Raw genomic sequence first — 18,161 nt, forward strand, 5'->3', positions numbered from 1 at the left:
TATTTGTTGAACTAAATGAGTTAGAATGGTAGCATTAAGGTGTTAAAGCAATGCTTATATACTTAGATGTCAATTTCTAGTCAGCTGATTCAATATAGAACCTGGGTAACATATTAACTGGTGGTGCTCAATGGTCTAGCAGTTTTGGTGGCGAGAGATTCGATTAATGTTGTATTTGCATACTCCCACGATTAATAGTTACAGATAGGTACTTGTGCATATTGAACTAGAATTCGTTGGAGTTGCTAAAGCAAAGGAAAATCATGTGTCTAACCTCTACATCAGTTTGAAGAACACGATCAAGTCCCATTGAGTTTCAATATGGCATGGAGTCATAACTATGTGTCAAAATTAGCTCACCGTAAAAACTGAAACGAATACTCATGGACTAGCTACAGGTGGTGAATGAAGAATTTGGTATTGCTGAGGCCCTCATGACCACTGTTCATGCAACAACAGGTAGGCATGGGCCTCTTTGTTTTAATTCCTGAATTTAAAATGATAATAAAGTTGTTATGAATTTCTTATGTTATTATCTGATGTGTATTCAGTTCTTGTACCTGTAATTTGTTTTTTGTTAAATGTATATATCTGACAAAGAAATGAAATTTCTATAACTAGCTACACAGAAGACAGTAGATGGTCCATCTATGAAGGATTGGCGTGGAGGTCGTGGTGCTGGACAAAATATCATTCCAAGCTCAACTGGTGCTGCAAAGGTATGCATATCTAACTGAAAGGGCCTCTATATATAGATTGATGGAAAATTTCATGGATATGTTTCAAGTTGCCTGAGTATTTCCTTATTGTAACGTTGATATGCTTTTGTGTAAAGTTACACATTTCATCCCCTTTTTCATAATCGCAGTTGTTATAATTGATCTTTTCTAATACATTCTACTTTTTTCATAATTGCAGTTGTTATACTTGATATTTTCTAACACATTCTACCAATAGAATGGTTCATACTACAAAACAGGACAAATATTCTCTTCCGGACATTTGGGCAAATAATCCCTATGTCAGAAAAGCAATTCATGCGCAATCGGTATCCACTTTAACCTTGTCCTAGCTAGTTAATTTTCTTCTCGTCTTTTTATCATGGCCAATTCAAATCATTAGTAAAAGAGTTTCAGACTTAAGCTTAGAAGGTCATAACACCGTCCAGAGTTATTATAAGATGTAGTTACATCAGATCCTCCTCTATCAGAATCAAAGAGTCATTTAAGATCCTTTAGCCAGGATCTTTCTTCAAACTCAAAAGCTAGCACTTGGGAAGAGTTGTTTACTAATTCCCCTGTTTCGACTCTCTCTCTCATTTAGTTTTATTGCCTTTATATCTGTTGAACTAAGTGGAATTTGCTGTTTGTAAGGCTTGCAATGAATAATGATGGAGATTGTAGGATATCTATGGTGACTTTTCGACATTATATTTTACAGGCAGTTGGGAAGGTCCTTCCAGAGTTGAATGGAAAGCTAACTGGAATGGCTTTCCGTGTACCAACACCCAATGTCTCAGTTGTGGATCTGACATGTCGCCTTGAGAAACCAGCATCTTACAATGATATAAAAGCAGCAATGAAGTATTGTCCTTTTACCTTGCCACGATAAAACATTATATTGTTCCAAAATAGTTTCTGCTTTGAGTGCTCTTAGTGTCATCTTTAATTAAGCTTTGATTATGGCTTATGGTTTCTGCTCTGATAACTCTTAGTGTCATATTTTTACCCTTAATCATCTTGGAGCCTTAACTATGCTTCTTCTATGATCACTCTTAGTATCATATTTTAAAGCCTTGATTAGTATTATAATGTGTTGTATACATGGTCAGGGCCGCATCTGAAGGGTCGCTAAAAGGCATCCTTGGATACCGTTCTGAATTTTTTTTTACAGCATTACTGTAGCATTCCTATTGACCGAAATTTGACTAAACTTCTGTTTTGCGGTTGTGGCTGGCAGGCTTACATGTTTAAGTATGATTCAACTCATGGGGTATACAAAGGGAGGTTGAATATTGTTGATGATACGACTCTTGAAATTGATGGTCACAGTATTACTGTCAATTCTAAAAGGTATGCCCCTTAACATTAACCAATGTGTAAATAAACACTGATAATTATGATTTAGAGAATAATGATGCTATGATCTCTTGGAAACCACTGCTACAGGGATCCTTCAGAGATTCCCTGGGGTAACTATGGAGCTGAGTATGTTGTAGAATCATCTGGAGCTTTTACAACAACCGAGAAGGCTTCTGCACATCTTAAGGTATATTTTTTGTGGTAATTTTTGTATTTTTTCTGTTTGCATCTATAGTTTTCCATCGACAAATGTACTTAAGATTGTTGCATCTATATTTTTCCATCGACAAATGTACTTCCTGCAAACATTGTCATTGAGTCATAACTATGTGTCAAAATTAGCTCACCGTAAAAACTGAAACGAATACTCATGGACTGGCTACAGGTGGTGAATGAAGAATTTGGTATTGCTGAGGCCCTCATGACCACTGTTCACGCAACAACAGGTAGGCATGGGCCTCTTTGTTTTAAGTCCTGAATTTAAAATGATAATAAAGTTGTTATGAATTTCTTATGTTATTATCTGATGTGTATTCAGTTCTTGTACCTGTAATTTGTTTTTTGTTAAATGTATATATCTGACAAAGAAATGAAATTTCTATAACTAGCTACACAGAAGACAGTAGATGGTCCATCTATGAAGGATTGGCGTGGAGGGCGTGGTGCTGGACAAAATATCATTCCAAGCTCAACTGGTGCTGCAAAGGTATGCATATCTGACTGAAAGTGCCTCTATATATAGATTGATGGAAAATTTCATGGATATGTTTCAAGTTGCTTGAGTATTTCCTTATTGTAACGTTGATATGCTTTTGTGTAAAGTTACACATTTCATCCCCTTTTTCATAATTGCAGTTGTAATAATTGATCTTTTCTAATACATTCTACTTTTTTCATAATTGCAGTTGTTATACTTGATCTTTTCTAACACATTCTCCCAACATAATGGTTCATACTGCAAAACAGGACAAATATTCTCTTCCACACATTTGGGCAAATAATCCCTATGTCAGAAAAGCAATTCATGCGCAATCAGTATCCACTTTAACCTTGTCCTAGCTAGTTAATTTTCTTCTCGTCTTTTTATCATGGCCAATTCAAATCATTAGTAAAAGAGTTTCAGACTTAAGCTTAGAAGGTCATAACACTGTCCAGGGTTATTATAAGATGTAGTTACATCAGATCCTCCTCTATCAGAATCAAAGAGTCATATAAGATCCTTTAGCCAGGATCTTTCTTCAAACTCAAAAGCTAGCACTTGGGAAGAGTTGTTTTCTAATTCCCCTGTTTCGACTCTCTCTCTCATTTAGTTTTATTGCCTTTATATCTGTTGAACTAAGTGGAATTTTTTGTTTGTAAGGCTTGCAATGAATAATGATGGAGATTATAGGATATCTATGGTGACTTTTCGACATTATATTTTACAGGCAGTTGGGAAGGTCCTTCAAGAGTTGAATGGAAAGCTAACTAGTATGGCTTTCCGTGTACCAACACCCAATGTCTCAGTTGTGGATCTGACATGTTGCCTTGAGAAACCAGCATCTTACAATGATATAAAAGCAGCAATGAAGTATTGTCCTTTTACCTTGCCACGATAAAACATTATATTGTTCCAAAATAGTTTCTGCTTTGAGTGCTCTTAGTGTCATCTTTAATTAAGCTTTGATTATGGCTTATGGTTTCTGCTCTGATAACTCTTAGTGTCATATTTTTACTCTTAATCATCTTGGAGCCTTAACTATGCTTCTTCTCTGATCACTCTTAGTATCATATTTTAAAGCCTTGATTAGTATTATAATGTGTTGTATACATGGTCAGGGCCGCATCTGAAGGGTCGCTAAAAGGCATCCTTGGATACCGTTCTGAATTTTTTTTTACAGCATTACTGTAGCATTCCTATTGATCGAAATTTGACTAAACTTCTGTTTTGCGGTTGTGGCTGGCAGGCTTACATGTTTAAGTATGATTCAACTCATGGGGTATACAAAGGGAGGTTGAATATTGTTGATGATACGACTCTTGAAATTGATGGTCACAGTATTACTGTCAATTCTAAAAGGTATGCCCCTTAACATTAACCAATGTGTAAATAAACACTGATAATTATGATTTAGAGAATAATGATGCTATGATCTCTTGGAAACCACTGCTACAGGGATCCTTCAGAGATTCCCTGGGGTAACTATGGAGCTGAGTATGTTGTAGAATCATCTGGAGCTTTTACAACAACCGAGAAGGCTTCTGCACATCTTAAGGTATATTTTTGGTGGTAATTTTTTTATTTTTTATGTTTGCATCTATAGTTTTCCATCGACAAATGTACTTAAGATTGTTGCATCTATATTTTTCCATCGACAAATGTACTTCCTGCAAACATTGTCCTTGAGTCATAACTATGTGTCAAAATTAGCTCACCGTAAAAACTGAAACGAATACTCATGGACTGGCTACAGGTGGTGAATGAAGAATTTGGTATTGCTGAGGCCCTCATGACCACTGTTCATGCAACAACAGGTAGGCATGGGCCTCTTTGTTTTAAGTCCTGAATTTAAAATGATAATAAAGTTGTTACGAATTTCTTATGTTATTATCTGATGTGTATTCAGTTCTTGTACCTATAATTTGTTTTTTGTTAAATGTATATATCTGACAAAGAAATGAAATTTCTATAACTAGCTACACAGAAGACAGTAGATGGTCCATCTATGAAGGATTGGCGTGGAGGGCGTGGTGCTGGACAAAATATCATTCCAAGCTCAACTGGTGCTACAAAGGTATGCATATCTGACTGAAAGGGCCTCTATATATAGATTGATGGAAAATTTCATGGATATGTTTCAAGTTGCCTGAGTATTTCCTTATTGTAATGTTGATATGCTTTTGTGTAAAGTTACACATTTCATCCCCTTTTTCATAATTGCAGTTGTTATAATTGATCTTTTCTAATACATTCTACTTTTTTCATAATTGCAGTTGTTATACTTGATCTTTTCTAACACATTCTACCAACAGAATGGTTCATACTGCAAAACAGGACAAATATTCTCTTTCGGACATTTGGGCAAATAATCCCTATGTCAGAAAAGCAATTCATGCGCAATCGGTATCCACTTTAACCTTGTCCTAGCTAGTTAATTTTCTTCTCGTCTTTTTATCATGTCCAATTCAAATCATTAGTAAAAGAGTTTCAGACTTAAGCTTAGAAGGTCATAACACTGTCCAGGGTTATTATAAGATGTAGTTACATCAGATCCTCCTCTGTCAGAATCAAAGAGTCATATAAGATCCTTTAGCCAAGATCTTTCTTCAAACTCAAAAGCTAGCACTTGGGAAGAGTTGTTTTCTAATTCCCCTGTTTCGACTCTCTCTCTCATTTAGTTTTATTGCCTTTATATTTGTTGAACTAAGTGGAATTTGTTGTTTGTAAGGCTTGCAATGAATACTGATGGAGATTATAGGATATCTATGGTGACTTTTCGACATTATATTTTACAGGCAGTTGGGAAGGTCCTTCCAGAGTTGAATGGAAAGCTAACTGGAATGGCTTTCCGTGTACCAACACCCAATGTCTCAGTTGTGGATCTGACATGTCGCCTTGAGAAACCAGCATCTTACAATGATATAAAAGCAGCAATGAAGTATTGTCCTTTTACCTTGCCACGATAAAACATTATATTGTTCCAAAATAGTTTCTGCTTTGAGTGCTCTTAGTGTCATCTTTAATTAAGCTTTGATTATGGCTTATGGTTTCTGCTCTGATAACTCTTAGTGTCATATTTTTACTCTTAATCATCTTGGAGCCTTAACTATGCTTCTTCTCTGATCACTCTTAGTATCATATTTTAAAGCCTTGATTAGTATTATAATGTGTTGTATACATGGTCAGGGCCGCATCTGAAGGGTGCGCTAAAAGGCATTTTTGGATACCGTTCTGAATTTTTTTTTACAGAATTACTGTAGCATTCCTATTGACCGAAATTTGACTAAACTTCTGTTTTGTGGTTGTGGCTGGCAGGCTTACATGTTTAAGTATGATTCAACTCATGGGGTATACAAAGGGAGCTTGAATATTGTTGATGATGCGACTCTTGAAATTGATGGTCACAGTATTACTGTCAATTCTAAAAGGTATGCCCCTTAACATTAACCAATGTGTAAATAAACACTGATAATTATGATTTAGAGAATAATGATGCTATGATCTCTTGGAAACCACTGCTACAGGGATCCTTCAGAGATTCCCTGGGGTAACTATGGAGATGTGTATGTTGTAGAATCATCTAGAGCTTTTACAACAACCGAGAAGATGATCTGTTCTTTTTCTGAGCTATCATTACTGTAACATTTTCTTGGATAGAAATTCCAAGAAAGCACTATGAAAATCTGTTGTTCAATGTTTTGGAAATGCTCTTGTTCTTGTAATAATTAGGCTCTCCTGTAAAAATGTTTTACTGGCAGCAACTTTGTTTGCACTATCAAAATACAAGCTAATTGAAATTGCAACACAAGCCCCCTGCCATCGCTTGAGACACACTCATTTTATTCACATTGATGGTAGCTTTACTCGCTCATTCTTAGCAGCCATTTTTTATCAGAGCTTTTGAAAAGGAGTCAGAGCCATAATGGAGAGTGTACTCGGTCATATTCTGGCAGTATGAAATTGCAGTTTAGTCTTCAATAGATGTATATGTGCATCAATCAATAGATGTATATGTGCATCAAAAGTACCATGGTTACTACTTCGATACCATGGTTTATCTTGCTTGGGTTTAGTGGCTTTGTCTTCACTATGAGGTCCACTGCCTCAACTCTTTTTCAGATCTGGTTTTTAGAATTCTTTCATGATTTACATGTCAAGTCTTTTATATGGTCTGTATGTTTATGCTTTCTTTTTTACTGAGTCTTTGTTGGGCTGACCGCTGGGTCTTTCCCTGGTCAAGGCGATGCTGTGGTCCGCCCTGCAAGTATTCTGGATCGGCTTGAGTGGTCCTGCCAGATTGGCTTGGCGATATAGACTTTTATTAGTTGACCTTTAACTTTGCTACAAGAAATCTAAAGATGAATCAATGGTTACTTTCTTTGCTATAATGTTGTTGATCTCAAGAGTAGAATATTAGTGATCTCATCTTCATCGCTGTTAGATTGGCAAGTTGATGCTCTGTTCTGCCTTACAAAGCTAGTTGGATCATTCTGAGCGGTTCCTTGGCATGTTGTTAGGACTCAAGTATCCATGTATCCGTCGTACACTTTTTAAAATGACTTTTAACTTTGCTTTTCAATGATGGGTATTGATTTTTGTTCCTCTTACCCAGTAGAGCTGTGCGTATTTTCTAATAGGTGTCTAGCAGTTTCTGAGACACAAAAGAGCTTACCACTGAATAAGATTAAGCTTCAACACTGTCTGTGTCTGGCTGTACTCAGATAGAACTATGTGCAAGGACTAGCTGCTTCGCAGCCTTCCTTGTTTAAAAGCGAAATCGATAGAAATAGGCTTTCCTTGGTGTATGAATATAATAAAATGAACCATGTTTATCCCTAATAACATCACTCATCACATAAATCTATATGCAATTTAAAATGTAAGGGCTATGGTAAACTACAATAGACTTTAGACTTTCTTTCTTTTTTTTTAAAGCCAAAATGAATAGCCATATCATAACAAATGGAATTGTTAATGATATCATACAAAACATTTTTTAAAATTACATTAATATTTTAATTACCATTTTGTAGTGAAGGTGTTTGATATACTTTGATGGTTTTGCATTGATCTGTAAAATAATATTTTTTTATGATTATATGTGTAATTATTTTTTATTTTAATATAAATTAAGACGATATAATTTATTATTTTTTTTTTCAATTTACCAAAGACAAATTTATCTATTAATGGTTCCATGTGAGTTTTTTCAATTATATTTAAATAATCAATCAAAACAAAAACAAAAAATATAATTTCAGTTTATTTAAATTTTTATTAAACATAAATCCTTTCACATTAATTAAATAATTTTATACTTTTTTAATATAAAAATTATTAATAAAATTCTAAAAAAATTAAATTGAATTGTAAAATAATTTTTTTTATTAAAAAAACATATAAAAAAAAACTCAATTTAATATATATGTAATTAATTTAATGAAATGCAAATTAATTTTACATATAAAAAATCTTAAACTTACATATTAATATGCTTTATATTGATCCAGACCCTACAATATTCTAACAATTACGTAATTCCCTTTACACTAATTATACAGTTTTGTAATTTCTTAATATAACAATAATTAATAAAATTAGATTTTAACTTATTTTAAATTTAAAAATAAAATTAGATTTTAAATTATTTTAAATTAAAAAAATGTTAAAGATTATTAAAAAATCATATAAAAAATCAATTTAATATATATAATTAATTTAATGAAATGCAAATTAATGTGCATAATAAAAATCTTAAACTTACATATTGATATGATTTATATTGATCGAAACCGCACAATATTCTAATAATTACATTATCATGGTTTATTGAGAAATAGAAATATTTAAAAATACTTTCATGTTAGTGTGATTTGTCTCATTATTGGAAAATATAATATTCAAATTACGTTAACAATTTTTGACTTTAAATTACATTATCTTTGTACAATTTTGATTTTATTGCGTGGCTAAGAAAGTTTGTTATTATGATTTGCTTTGATATAGGAAAAATATAAATTATATTATTATTATTAAAAAAAAAAATTGTATTTTAAAAAGTGGTTAAATTTAAATAAATTATTTTATTTTGTATTTTAAAATTTGTTAAATTTATTTTATTTTATTTTGTATTTTAAAATTTGTTAAATTTAAATATGATTAGTATAACTATATAAATTAAATGATTGGTGGTACTCCCCTGATCTTCTAAGCTCGCACCGCCGTGCTTCTTCGGACCTCCCTTCCATGGGCGCGCCTGCAGGAGGGGCGGGATCCTCCCCCCCTCCTTACATTGCTTTTGCCTCTAACACTGAAAAGTCTGCAATACCTCTGTCCTCTCTTGGCGGTTTCCCAGAAACTGATCAAGGATCAAGACAGATTAATAACGAAGCCGATCCCTCAGCAGCATGTGACGCAGATGACAAAGAAAAAGGCATGAACCAAACGTCCTCTTCGTCACAGCCGCAACCTGCATCCCGAAAGCTACAGAACGAATCAAAGTCGATCTCCCCAGTCATCATATCGACAGCGAGTTCATGCAGGACCATGCGCTCATAGGCAAGTTCCTCGGTTTCTGGCCAACTGAAAAGGCGCTGCAGGGATGGATAGCTTCAAAATGGAAGCCTAAAGGACAGGTCACTCTGCAGCTTGGACCCAAAGGTTTCTTCACGGCCATTTTCCACTATGTGGAGGACAAATCTCGCATATTCGAAGGAGGCCCGTATTTTTTTAACTCCTCAGGTCTATACCTTCGGGATTGGAAGCCTAGGTTTAACCCTGATAAGGAAGATTTCAGTTGGGCTCCAGTTTGGATACATATGTACTCCCTTCCTGTGGAATACTGGAGAGAAGAAATGCTAGCAGACATTGGCAACAAATTAGGGGTTTTCATCAAAGTTGCTGAGGAAACCAAAACCCGCAGATACACCTCATATGCCCAGATCTGTGTCCAGATGCACTTGACCAAAGCTCTCGCCGACTCGGTAAGTCTCTTTCATGACGATTTTGAATGGAACCAACCATTAGATTACGAGCATATCCCTTTTCGTTGTCGTAAATGCCATGAACATGGCCATCTCTTCCGAGATTTTCCTTTGAATTCTCAGTCCAAATCTCCTGCCAATGAATCTAGCAAAGACTCTGAAGGATTCATCAAAGTTCTGAATCGCCGTAGGCATGCAAAGAAAAATCATGCAGTCCCAGAAAGCCCCATCAAACCTGATTCCCAGAACAGATTCATTTTGCTCTCTTCTCCTGATCCTCCAGAAAAACCAAGCTCAGAACCTCAGGAGAACCCCTCCCTTCCCTCATCCTCCCAAGCTCCCAACGCCCCTAGGCAATCTTCCACACCCATTCCTCCTGGCCTCTTAACCGGCCCTCACTCGGATAAAAAACTTGTTCCAGATACTGGCTCACTCCCCACTTCCTCGGAGAAATCTGTTCCAGAGTTCAGCCAGCAGCCCTCAGCAATGGAGCTAGACGCAGCTCTAGCCCTCAGCCTACAGGACATTGTAGCTGTGGAAGATCAGAGTTCCCCCACCATCATGGAAGAAGATCTAGAGAATGTCAGTCTGGATGGTCTAGATATCTTCAAACTAGAAACGGCTTGCAAGCAGAAAGAATACAACTCAATACCCCCTTGGAAAATCGACAGGCTCGAAGGAGTTTTAATCAAAGCACAGCGCAACAAAAGTCTTGGCATACAATCCGGTAGCCCATGGGACGGAAAAAAAATCTCAAAGAAACAAAGAAAAGAGGGCGCAAAACAGACCTACAAAGGACAATCATAGTAGGAGAAATACTTATGGAATCCGGGCAGTTCCCTAAGTTGACAAAGTTTTACAAACCCAAACCCCACTGTCCCTCATGAAGCTCATCTCCTGGAATGTGAGAGGGCTCAATAGCCCCTCAAAACACAGAATGATAAAAAACTTGATTCAACAAGAAAAACCATCATTAGTTTTTCTTCAAGAAACAAAAAGCAATAATACTGCTATAGAGAGAATCCGCAACAAAGTCTGGTCAGGCAGCTGCTCAGTTTCAGTAGATGCCTCTGGGGCTTCCGGCGGATTAGCTATCTTGTGGAACCCACAGGTTCTAACTCTAAGAGATTTTCATGCCACCCATTACCTCATCCCAGCGTCCTTCCATCTCATCGGCACAAACATCCATGGACACCTCTCAAATGTGTATTTTTCGCAAAATCTACAGCGAAAATTAGAACTTCTGGATACTCTTACCATACTCAATGCAAACAGGTAGTTCCCCCTCTGGATCGGTGGAGGTGATTTCAACATCATCAAGACGATGGAGGAGAAACAAGGAGGCAGAACAAGGTTAGAAGGTGACAGCAATGGTCTCAGAGAATTCATTCAAAATAATCAATTAATGGACATTCAAACCTCCAATGGAGTTTTTACTTGGACCAATAAGCGCAGGGGCACTCAACACATCGCCTCCAGGCTAGATCGGTTCCTCATCTTGGACAATGCCATACACCTGGGAGGGGACTTTCATGCCTCCATATTGCCCCAAGGTGGATCAGATCACTGGCCAATTATGTTACAATGGTCTCGGCCAGGTACAAGAAGCAATAGACCTTTCCGATTTGAAGCCTTCTGGTTCTCAAATCCTAACTTCAAGACAGTGGTAAGTGAGGCATGGCAATCATTCATCCCGCCGGCAGGCGCCAAAATGTTCCAATTCCAACAGAAATTAAAGAACTTAAAACAAGTTCTCAAAGTCTGGAACCGCACACAGTTTGGCAACATTTTTGAGAACCGCAAAAGGCTGGAACAGCAAATGAACGCACTACAACAGACTCTCATCTTGGAAGGCAGGACAGATGAGCAGGCGCATCAGGAGCAGATCCTCTGGAATCAAATTGAAGCCCGCAGGCAGCAAGAGGAAATCCTATGGCGACAAAAGTCCAGAATCAGGTGGCTCAAGGATGGGGAGAAGAATAAAAAATTCTTCCATAGAACCGCCATCCAAAGAAGAATGCACAACAACATAGCATTCATCAACAATCAACAAGGGGAAAGATTAGAAGCGCATGAAGACATGGAGAAGGAATTTAAAGATTACTTTCAGGAAATTCTCAGGGAGCCTCCCGGAAACAGAGATCAAGCAATCAGAACTATCACGCAGCACATTCCTAAAATCATAACGGAGGATCATAACAATAAACTGCTCCAGTCCATTTCACTTCGGGAGGTAGAAGAGGCGATGGCCCAACTCAAGGATGGCAAGGCACCTGGTCCTGACGGTTTTACTGCCAATTTCTTTCACGAGTTTTGGGAGCTCATCAAGACAGAGGTATGGGAATTAGTGGAGGAATCAAGAAATATGCACTAGATTCTACCCTCCCTCAATGCAACTTTCTTAGTGCTAGTACCTAAAGGCGATGAACCCAATAAGCCCATACAGACTGATAGCACTGTGCAATGTCATTTACAAGCTTATCTCTAAAGGTCCTGGCAAACAAGCTCAAACCTCTCCTTCCTCTTCTCATTTCACCGGAGCAGACGGGTTATGTAGAAGGGCGGCAGATTATGGACGGTATCATTCTATCAAATGAGGTAATCCACTCTCTAAAGCTTCTGAAAAAACCAGGTATGATTCTAAAGTTGGACCTCTCCAAAGCTTTTGATAAACTTAGTTGGAATTATATTCATCAGATGTTATTGGCTTTTGGCTTCAACTCCACCTGGACTAGATGGATCATGAATCTAATTTTCTCTCATAGTATCTCTATCTTGCTCAATCCCCTATCCCCCTTCCTTTTTGTCCTAATGGCAGAAGGGCTTAGTTGTTTGCTCAAATCTGTCGTCTCCACCCAAGCTCTAAAAGGTATTTCTCTCCATGGTCTTCATCCCTTATCCCATCAACAGTTTGTAGACGACACCATGTTATTTGGTCATCCCTCCTCTCAAGAGGCCAAAGCTTTCAAACTTCTGCTCTCTCTTTTCTCTGAAGCCTCCGGCACCTCCATCAATGCTTCAAAATCCCAACTCTTCTTTTTCAACACACCCGCCTCCACTCAAAGGAATATTGCACGTATTCTGGGGTTCTCTATTGCCACGCTTCCTTCTAAATACCTGGGGGCTCCTTTGTTAGACTCGGCCATTAAGCACGCTTCCTGGAGGACTCTCCTAGACAAATTGGAATCAAGGCTCTCGTCTTGGACTTTCCGCTCTCTAAATATGGCTGGCAGACTCATCTTGATCAAATCGGTTCTCCAGGCCATGCCATTGTATCTTTTCTCCATCCTAGCAGCGCCAAAATGGGTTCTCAAAGCAATCCGCAATCTTCAGCGAAATTTTCTGTGGGGCTCCTCTGGTCTCAACAGGAAATGGGCTCTTGTCAATTGGAAGGAGGTCTGCCAAACAAAATCAGAGGGCAGGCTCGGACTAAGGGATCCTCTCCAAAGCAACAATACAATGGGAGCTCGCATATGGTGGAATTGGATCTCCAAACCACATACACCCTGGGCGAGGCTATGGCAAGCAAAATATGCTCCGGGTAGCCAATGGAGCGACCTCATCAGAATCAGCACTACAACCCAAGGTTCTCTGATATGGAACGCCGCAAAGCTCCACAACGCCTTCATTCAAGAGCACAGTTTTTGGGAAATTCACTCAGGTACCACAGCAAGGTTCTGGGAGGACTCTTGGCAACAACTCCCAAAACTGGCCACTCTATTCCACAAGCCAATTTGGCAAGTTTCCATGCAGCAGGAAAATCTCACCCTTGTTCATCAATTCTGGCAGCAGCACACGTTCCAAGACTTCCAAATTTGGAAACCCGCTAGCACCTGGCAGGCTGATTGGCAAGGGGAAACACACACTGAAATAGATCAGGAATTAAATTACAGAAGAATTAAATATTCAAACCAGCAGGACAAACTGAGATGGGGTCACACGCCAAAAGGAATGTTCACTACCAAGGAAGCTCACCAGCTTCGCTACTCAGCCTCCCAGACAGACAAGGATCAGATATGGGAAAGGGTCTGGCAACCAAGAATATGGCCCAAGGTCTCCACTTTTCTATGGCTTTTAAGTAAGAGGCGCATCCTTACCTAGGATAACCTGCAAAAAAGAGGATTCATTGGCCCATCAAGATGCCCCAATTGTAATCTCCACTCTGAATCCATCAGACATTTAATGGAAACTTGTCCTCTAGCAACTCAACTATGGGAGAGAATTGAACAATGCAATAGGAGATCGGAATATCGGATGGGAGATATCACAGATACCATTAGAAAATGGACAAAGCACCCTTTTCAAAGCCCACTTCTAAACTCTCTGTGGAATCTAATCCCAGGCTTTCTCTATTGGATTCTTTGGAAGGAAAGAAATAATAGAATTTTCAACAACATTAGTCGGCCAATTGATGCTCTGTGGCTCCTCCTGAAACAAAATCTTCAAGAAACTCTAGCTATCAGAAACTGGCATGACACGGATCTGCCAGACTCTCCTCAAGAATGTCTCATCCTGAAAGCCTGGAATCTGGACCTATCCTTTTTAGCCCAGGTCAAAGCCCGTCCACCAACTAGCTCAGCCTCTCCCCTCACTTGGTCCCCTCCTGCAATCAACTCATTCAAATTGAATTTTGATGGGGTAGCCAAGGGCAATCCAGGGCCGACAGGATTTGGAGGAATCTTCAGGAGCCACACGGGCATAGTACTGCATATCTATTACGGATCGATTGGCAAAGATACTAATAATGCAGCTGAGCTAGAAGGACTGTGGAAATGGATTTGCATTGTAGATCAAAAGAACTTCTTCCCTTTAGAGGTCGAGGGAGAATCACTTATCCTAATAACATAAGCTATCAGAATACAAGCAGGCACTTCGGCAGCCAAGATGGCATCCAGCCGGAGGTTGCTCAGCCGACTGGAACTCCTGGAGGAAAGGCTGCAGAATCCCCAAAGCATTACCTTCAAGCATGTTAGACGAACGGCCAACAAAGTTGCAGACAGACTGGCCAATCAAGGAGTAAACCAGCAACTCCCTCACTTCTCAGGACCCCTTGAAGTCTCAGATGATGAACAACTCAAACAGGAATGCACTTCTCTGGTGCAACAGGATTACTCACTCCCGGATGCGGGTGCTTGACAGATCAGAGGGTACGAAGATGGCGTATCACATGGGCAGGTGTCAGCCCAAGCACGCCATGGGTTATCGCACTGGACGGGCGAGCTGGTCTCGCACAAGCATATTAATGCAGGCATTTACTTCCTCCATCCGTTTCATGGTTTACTGTGCTATGGCGCTCCATAAGCTCATCATTCCCGCGGCTTCGTCGCAGACCTCTGTGGCCTTATGGATTGCTGCGTTGTGTGTCTCTCTGAGCTATTCCACAAGCGAGCTTAGGCCCGTCATTCCCTTTCTAGGCTCAAGAGCGTTCCATAAACGCTGGGCTCTGGTTCCAGGTTCATACGGTTCAATCGGGGTTCCGTTTCCGCCTCACTCTGGGCACTCCTCTCCGTGTATTCGCTCTTTTGACAAACCTCTGTACATTTCCATGCCGCGCGAACGGCCCAGGATGGGGAGCAGACGTGGTGGCTCCCGTGGTCGTGCCACCTCTCAGCGGTCCACCCCCATTTCTTACTCTTCCTCAGACGCGCTGGAACCTGGTCGGAGCAGTCCCCCTGTTACCAGAAGTGGCAGAGGCAGGGGTCGCGGGCGAGTCAGGACTGTTGATTGTGAGCATGCGGCCCACCCCACTGTTCGCTACCGCATCCCGTGTTCTTTAGCCAACTCCACCTTTATAGTCTCAGTCACTATTGAAAAATGTGAAGATGTCCGGGGTTCGGGAGTGGCCCATCCTGGAGTTCTTGCAGACCAGAGGATGGCGAATCCAATTGACAATCAGCGCCAGGTCATGGGAGGTCCCTCGATGGTGAATTCGGCTGTCCCTACAGGTCCAAGTGCGCCAGCTCAAGGAGAACCAATAGGCTCGGTGGTTCATCATTCTGACTCGGAGGACTCACTACAATTCGGGTGTAGGGTCGTTGAGGAGCCATACACCTCTGAGGATGACTGATCCCGCCCAGGTTTCCGCCCTTTGCAGTTTCTGAAGTAGGAGCTCGACTCCGTTTTGAATCTCGAAGTTAATGCATGTTTCAGGTCTTTGTCTGTCAATGTTTCGTTTATGTCTAGCGTTGTCTAGCTGTGCAAGTTTCGTTTTAGTTTATGTTCAGCACTGTTTCGAGTCTTATGGGAAGTCAAAATACTGTTGGAGGTCTACTGTGTACTGAGATCATGATCATTTTTGTAAAATGCCAACTTCATGGCAAGACTTTCAAGGTTGTGGCCTTGCTGTAACTTTTTTGTATAAATAATAGGAGTAGACAGATTGAGAAAAAAAAAAATTAAATGATTGGTGAATATTTATGTTAACCAATTTATAATAATTATTAACAATAAAAAAATTATAATATATTTCATATTGTAAAAATTATTATTAAAAAGAATTAAATTAATGTTATTTTTAATTATTATATATATTTGTGTGTGTGTGTGTGTGTGTGTGTGTGTGTGTGTGTGTGTGTGTTTTTCAATTATGCATTTTGAGTGGATCTAATGGTTAAAAGTATGTGTTTCCTCTTAAAAGGTCACAGGTTCAAAACGAGAGAGGGGTAGAGTATGTATGTTTTTGTAGACTTAGCAATCAAATCACTGTTTGGAGGTGGGTCCCTTATCCCACAAATAAAGGGGCCTTATACACCAATGTGGCGGGATATAGGTCCCACAAACAAAGGGGTCTCATACGCCAATATGGTATATCTGCACAGAGGTGGGTCCCTTATCCCACAAACAAGGGGGTCTCATATAGGAATGTGGTGGGAGGTGGGTCCCACAAACAAAAAGGTCTTATAGACCAATATAATATATAACTTCGTCATAACCTTAAAATTAAATTATATATATATATATATTGCAACTCAATATAAAAAATGTGTAATTTTTTTATCTTTGATTAGAGAATTGACACACACATATATTCTTCAAACAAAAATATTCATAACATAATATTATATTTAAAAAATAATTAATTAAAAAAACATATTCACTATTTTTTTTTTAAATATTCTAATATACCCCATATATATATGGAAATTTTAAAATAAATAAACAAATGTTCATAAAAAAAATTGCTGTGGACTTTATAAATTACCCTCAATTTGCTTGCCTCAACCTTTTGTTTTGTTAAAATATAAGCATTCGTGAACTATGTGGCCTTTTCTAATAACATTGCCGTAAAACCAAGAGTCTAATCCTCTTGTAAGAACTCAGTGATCCTTGATGATGGATCTAACAGCAAAGTAGTCGAATCCTCTCATAATAAATGTAATACTATTGTAACGAATATAATGGACTGGTGGGCATTATTTAGTTGAAAATGATTTAGTGTAAATAATACATAACTAATCTCAATATGGGAAAAATAGAAAATAACAAATTAGGTTATGAGAAAATTAGAAAATAACAAATTAGGTTGTGGGATTTGATGTTGAGGATGCACCGTAAGGATTTGATGGCTTTGTGTAGGATGGGGTGGTTAAAGTTATGGTTCTTTTCCTTCTCCATCAGTAAAAACTAATAATATTTTTTTTTAATTTATTAAAAATAAGGAAAATAATGATAATTAAATACTTTAATATTTATAATTTCAATGTGGCACATTTATGAAGAAACATAGGAAGATGGGTAAGAGACGGGTAAAGAAGTGTGGTAAAATGACAGAAAATCGTTGTTTAGAATGGTGAAAAATGAGACAATTTGGCAGCCAAAAATCTCTCTCATGCCTACACTTTTGCATTTCTTCATGCAAAAATGGTAGAATAAACAACAAAAAGCCACCCAATTTTTCAAATGCACCAACCTAAATCACTGTACCAAGCGTCTCATTGACAACGATGTAGTGGAATGTTATTTTCCATCCATACTTCATTTTGTTGAGTTTTATGAATACTATCTCCCATAGAACTCTCACCATGTCTCATTCTACCCCTAGTAGAGATTCTTGTCCATGTTTCTATATTAGTGAGGAGTAAGTACATCAAACATTATTGTTTATTGCAAAAATTGCCACTATGATGCAACTCAATACCTCTGCGAACAATCTACCCTTTACCTTGAATAATTTTCTTGTTGTCTATCCATTATTATTCCATGAATGATTCTACCGAAATAATGTTTATGACTTTGATCAAGTCCTGCAATAGGTTCTTGTGGAGCATCTTTCCCTTCCATATCCAACGTTGGTTCTTGTGTGACAGCAATGGCTCATTTTTTGTTATGTTCAACACTGGTCCTTGCATCATAGCGTTGAAGTTCTCTTGGGAATTTGTTGCATTCGTTGAATATACT

General features: G+C 38.4%; 3 protein-coding genes across 3 annotated transcripts; all 3 read left to right on the forward strand.

The window, feature by feature from the left end:
• The first annotated feature begins 1,964 nt into the window (after positions 1–1,964).
• On the forward strand, positions 1,965–2,330 carry LOC149265070 (glyceraldehyde-3-phosphate dehydrogenase GAPCP2, chloroplastic-like). Its single transcript, XM_089391330.1, has 2 exons — positions 1,965–2,072; positions 2,169–2,330. The coding sequence occupies exons 1-2, from the start codon at positions 1,966–1,968 to the stop codon at positions 2,284–2,286; spliced, it is 225 nt and encodes a 74-aa protein (XP_089247456.1). The 5' UTR covers position 1,965; the 3' UTR covers positions 2,287–2,330.
• An 85-nt stretch (positions 2,331–2,415) lies between these two features.
• On the forward strand, positions 2,416–6,423 carry LOC149265071 (uncharacterized). The gene is made up of 8 exons (XM_089401695.1): positions 2,416–2,527; positions 2,690–2,787; positions 4,535–4,595; positions 4,758–4,855; positions 5,577–5,719; positions 5,968–5,982; positions 6,042–6,209; positions 6,306–6,423. The coding sequence occupies exons 1-8, from the start codon at positions 2,452–2,454 to the stop codon at positions 6,421–6,423; spliced, it is 777 nt and encodes a 258-aa protein (XP_089257821.1). The 5' UTR covers positions 2,416–2,451.
• Positions 6,424–11,088: 4,665 nt separating this feature from the next.
• Positions 11,089–13,865, forward strand: LOC149265072 (uncharacterized). The gene is made up of 4 exons (XM_089401696.1): positions 11,089–11,720; positions 11,886–12,099; positions 12,255–12,362; positions 12,675–13,865. The coding sequence occupies exons 1-4, from the start codon at positions 11,089–11,091 to the stop codon at positions 13,863–13,865; spliced, it is 2,145 nt and encodes a 714-aa protein (XP_089257822.1).
• Positions 13,866–18,161: the final 4,296 nt, after the last annotated feature.

The sequence above is a fragment of the Pinus tabuliformis genome, chromosome 6 (genome assembly GCF_031772625.1).
Source record: "Pinus tabuliformis cultivar Carrire ecotype Pingquan chromosome 6, CPIR1, whole genome shotgun sequence".
NCBI lineage: Eukaryota > Viridiplantae > Streptophyta > Pinopsida > Pinales > Pinaceae > Pinus > Pinus tabuliformis.